At 46.8% G+C, this 4,787-nt stretch overlaps 1 protein-coding gene across 1 annotated transcript; it reads right to left on the bottom strand.

The window, feature by feature from the left end:
• Positions 1-312: 312 nt before the first annotated feature.
• On the bottom strand, positions 313-4,028 carry NDUFB8 (NADH:ubiquinone oxidoreductase subunit B8). The gene is made up of 5 exons (XM_017807074.1): positions 3,917-4,028; positions 3,620-3,746; positions 2,960-3,059; positions 1,233-1,388; positions 313-541 (listed from the first exon to the last, which is right to left on the bottom strand). Exons 1-5 carry the CDS (start codon positions 4,014-4,016, stop codon positions 449-451), a joined length of 576 nt encoding a protein of 191 aa, XP_017662563.1. The 5' UTR covers positions 4,017-4,028; the 3' UTR covers positions 313-448.
• Between the last annotated feature and the right edge of the window lie 759 nt (positions 4,029-4,787).

The raw sequence follows: 4,787 nt of genomic DNA, 5'->3' as shown, positions 1-4,787 counted from the left end.
AGTTATTCACACAGTGTAAGACTCCCAAGGACTGGCAGTTGCCAGTCTGGTTCTGTCTGTCATTTCAGAGTATTTGGCGACACTCCAGTTCAACTCCAAGCAGCATCTACAGTAACCACTTGGCAACAGGAAGTATCTCATATATAAACAGGCAGAGCTGAGGAATGTTTGTGCACAAGGTACTTAAATGAGCAGCAGCCCTAGGACTGCACTCAGAACTTTGCCCCACAGATACTATCCCACTTAGAAAAATGACAAAATTTCATCAGCTGTAATTCAGCCTTCTCAAACCAACAGAAGACAACTAGCACAGTAGGTGTCATTGATGTATTTCACTGCAGTTAGTGGTTGAACATTGCAGAACAAGTGTTAACATATGCCACAGCGAACACTAGCGAAGATTCCATCCCTAGCAGAGCTGACAAGACTCATCGCACTTGAACAACTTTCAAATTTCATAGTGTACCACCACTGGTGGCTCTTTATTGGGGTCTCCTCCTTTCTCCAGATACAGGTCATTGAAGGGATATTGCTTCGGTCCCTACAAGGAGAGATAAAGAGTGGCAAATTCACCACATTCACCAAGCAAATTAAGAGGTACAAGGCAAATGTCTCATCCCATCCCACCCCCACCCAAATCAAGGCTTGCCATTTACAACATAAATTTCTATTTCCTAAGTGCTTCAGCCAGAATATTAGAGTATGAGGCAAGTAAATTCAGAAATGGGAGTTCTTTGTATAAACCTATGTCCTTGAGCAGAAACATCAAGGTGGTCTTGCACTTAATCAACAGTTCATCTCACAGCATGAGGGCAATATATTGCAGAAGCTGTTTGTGTATTCAGATGCATTTTTCAAGATTACATTTCCCAAATGATACAAATCATGAGATATAACTAAAAAAAAGGGCAAGAGAAGAGAGTATCTCTCTTAAGCAGATGCACACAGGGAAGGAGAATACCTAGACCAAAGAAAGGATACTGTAAGAAGCATAGCTTAAAATTAATACCCTGTGAACAGGACCTGCTCACTACAAAATAGCATCTCTGAGCTGAGCCAAACCAGCCAAGAGAACAACTTAGGTTAGATGAGGCCCTTGGCCCAGCCCCTGACAGGAGCAGGGTTTTGCATTCACATCCACCACTCAGCTTCAGCAAAACCACTTCTCTAGGCACTGGCAGTGACAAGAAACACAGCTACTCTTCCTCCCTTTACCCTTGGGTTTCACTCACCACAGGCCTGTAAGATGGATAGATCTCTCCAACAGCAAACATGATCAGCATGGTACTCAAAAAGATAAGGAAGTGTTTGCGCATGGTATGCCAGGGAACTACTGTGGGGGATGTATCAACCCGGTTCCGAATGTACATGTCAAAGTGCCAGTGCATCTGAAAAACAAAGGACCATTGCACATTTACCAAGAGTATCAAGCTGCTTTTCTCAAGGGAAGCAGTACATTACAGCATGCACAACAAAACTGCCAGAAGCAGCTGCTTCTTCTCCACCTCGAAAGCGGAGATAAAGCCACAGAGGAGGTACGTGATTTACCCACAGTCACAACAAACTGTTGTTTCCAGTAAAATTCAAAAGACTCCAAATTTCATCCCATGCTTATACCAGGCAACATGCTTAATTATAGGATAGCAGCAGCTTTTATTTCTATATGTAATCATCCACCTCAGCTTTGCTCCCCAGCACCACTAGAAAAACATGACATAAATCAGAACCCTCATTTATAGAAAACCAGTCACATATCCAAACAGAAGTAGCAGTGTTATTTCAAACAAAGAAGCAACTACATGACCCTTTGAAGCTGGTTCCTCTAAACAGGTAGAGCACTTGCTGCTGTTACTCCAGGAAAAGAGCAGGGCTGGTAACAAGCTAATGCCCTTCCCGATGGAAGCAGAAGGGCATTTAAGCTTCTGCTTTGAAGTATACCTAGGAAAGTGCCAAGCATGTTCTGCCTAGTCTCCTTTCACATTTGCAGCTCGAGTACTGCCACCAGATTCCCAGCTTTAGCTCCCACAGAGCCATTTGCTATCAAACCCAGAGAGCCAGACTGAGAAGAAATCAAAGTTGCCTAAACAGAGGCATCTGCTGACAGATGGAATGCACCAGTGTATTCCTCTTGGCTCCCCACTGCCAACCTCATGTGCAAGGGCTTGTATACAAGCCTTCCTGTGCCAAGCACTACAACACAGAATCAACAGGTTTGTTTTTTTTTTTCCATGTGCTTTTACAGTCATTACAACATGCACTTTGCTGTGGTACATGTGTTGAAACACTCTGGCATGTTCATACTATGATATATTACACACACATACTTACATAAACTCTGCTTTTAGTAAAGAGATCTCAAGTCAATTACCAAGCTCAGTAACCCCAGTCAGGTTGCAGTCATTCACAAAGGGAACATTCACTAAATGAAGAATTACTTCTGACAAGGAATTTGAGGAACTTAGATTCTGAAAGTTAACACAGGTGGTCTATTCATATTTGTCTTAAGGACATCTTAAGGACAACTTTCTTTAGAGAGAACATCCTTATTTGTATTCTACCTCAAAACATCCCTGGAGTAATAAAGCAGCAATAGCTACTTCCACTGATGATTGACATTCAAATGATGGATTCTTTGCTAAACAATTCTGAACCAGGCTCTTGTACTGAGTCAGATCAGACAAATAAAATGGATGAGAGTTTCTTATTCCTACAGGGAAAGTTAAGTTTGTAAAGTCTCCCTCCTCATAAGCTGTTAACTGTCCTCGCAGTTTCAAAATATTTACCCTGATGGCCACAGCCTAAGCTTCCCTCAAACTGACTGTCCCTGCCTGCACAGGCAACACACACCTGTACTGGTGATGCAATTACACAAAGAGTTCCACTGAAAACATTACCACCACATGTGTGTATTAACAGCTGCACTGGTGAGCGACTTGAGAAGCGCTACTAGCATTCCTACCGGCTCTCCCCAGTTATGCCTCACGTCTGGCTGGTCCCACTGGTACCAGGGGTCTCTCTCATGCTGAGACTTATTAGGGAGCATGGGATAGTCACCATACCTGTGAGAAACAAACAAAACACCAAACATAGAAGAAATCTGTACTAATTTAGATACATTTTGTAGGAAACACTATAGGATAGGCCTACAGAAATGGAATAATTAAATATTACTTTGTTTTTATAGCTTTTATGTATAAACATTTTTAAAATGCATTAAAGCAACCATCACTTTGATACCAGTCACTGGAACAAATGGTATTCCTCAAAGTGGCCTTTTTGGGCTATACTAGGTGAAATGCAAGCTTGACTGAAATATGAAATGCCAGTTGTCTTGGCACATGTCAAAGTATTCCTGACATCTTTATTCTAGAGATGGCTTACACTCTAGCCTTACACTACAAAAACATACGAAGTCTCTCGTATTTTATTCACACAACCTCCAACTCATTCCATTTGCTCCCATTTTAAAACACTGATGTATCTTCAAAGCTCTAAGCTCACAGCACGGCCAGGCATTCACCAGGGACTACCAGCCTGCAGCACCTCCGCATAAAGCCGGGAGGGCCGTGCTGGCCCCGGCCCGCTCCCGGCGGCGGGGGCACGGCACCACCCCGCTCACCCGAAGCCGTCGTCGGGGTAGGGCTGATAGTCCTCCACCCGCATGTTGTACTTCTTCGCGGCGGCTGCCCGCTCCTCCGGGGTGCGCGGGTACGGCCCGGGCAGCATGTCCTTGGACATCTCCGAGGCTGCGGGAGAGGAACGCGGCAGGGTGGGCGCGAGCCCCGCCGGCGGCCGCCGCCAGCCCGGGGAGGTCGCGCCGCCCTCTCGCCCCGGCCCCGCAGACACCAGCCCTGCCGCCCCAGAGGCACCCGCCCCGCCGCCGGCCGAGGCCCGTCGCTCCCGCCTCCCCGCTCACCCGCCCGCGCCCCCGGGGGCGCTGCCACAGCGACCCGGGCCGCCCTGAGCCCCGCGGCCGCCCTGGGACAGAGGACACCGCGCAGCGCGCCCGCCATCATCGCCTCAGCGCGCAGGCGCGGCTGCTGCGCCTGAGGGACGGAGAGGCGGGGCCAGCGGGGGCGGGGCCAGCGCCGAGGGGCGGGGTCCTTGGTGGGAGGGCTCTGAGGGAAGGGGCGGGGCCGCCCCGGGCCCGCCTTTGCCGCGGCTTTAAATACTCGTTCGGGGCATTAATTAATCAGCCGCTGTTATTATAATATTGACACAAGCGCTAATGGACGGAAAGGGCATCAGTGCGATATTTCGCCCTGTCTGCCGTCATCTGAAGCGGAGTAATGGGAATTTATGGCAGACATCGCATTTCAGACGCGGGGCAGCCTCCTGTGGAGCAGCCGGGTCGATGCTCGATGGGATCGATGCCATGGCTGGTGGCGTTATGTGAATTGCCTTTTTTGTATCGGTATCAGTGTTATTAAAGTTAATACCCAAATGTAATCGCCTTATCTCCGTGGAGCCTGGAAAAGGAGGACAGCTGAAATGGCACGTTAATTTAGCAATGAGATTCCTCAAACGTAAGCAATGTATTATTGTAAATAAAATCAATATGAACATTAAAGGATTTTGCAGTTTACTTCATTATGTAAACTCTTTGGTAGTTGAACTCATTTTCCTTCAGTTATTCACATCAGCCATAATGGGTAATGTCTCTATAACAATTTACATTATAAACCTTTGCAGCTCAAAAACTACCACAGGCAATTTGTCATAAAGCCATTCCTTCTAATAACAGCATTAATTGCAAACCTTCTAGCTGAATGAAGATAGTAATGAAC

Source organism: Lepidothrix coronata, unplaced genomic scaffold (assembly GCF_001604755.1).
Source record: "Lepidothrix coronata isolate B3197 unplaced genomic scaffold, Lepidothrix_coronata-1.0 Scaffold17, whole genome shotgun sequence".
In the NCBI taxonomy this organism is placed as follows: domain Eukaryota; kingdom Metazoa; phylum Chordata; class Aves; order Passeriformes; family Pipridae; genus Lepidothrix; species Lepidothrix coronata.
The sequence above is the reverse complement of the archived record's forward strand: the minus strand, read 5'-3'. Positions and strand labels throughout refer to the sequence as shown.

Bases quoted from the DNA above. Each gene is read 5' to 3' on its own strand.
- NDUFB8 (XM_017807074.1), bottom strand. From the start codon at position 4,016: ATGATGGCGGGCGCGCTGCGCGGTGTCCTCTGTCCCAGGGCGGCCGCG. The intron at 3,060-3,619 runs GTGAGCGGGGTG...TGTTTCTCACAG, and splicing joins TACCCCGACGACGGCTTCGG to GTATGGTGACTATCCCATGC. The intron at 1,389-2,959 runs GTAGGAATGCTA...TTTGTTTTTCAG, and splicing joins GGCATAACTGGGGAGAGCCG to ATGCACTGGCACTTTGACAT.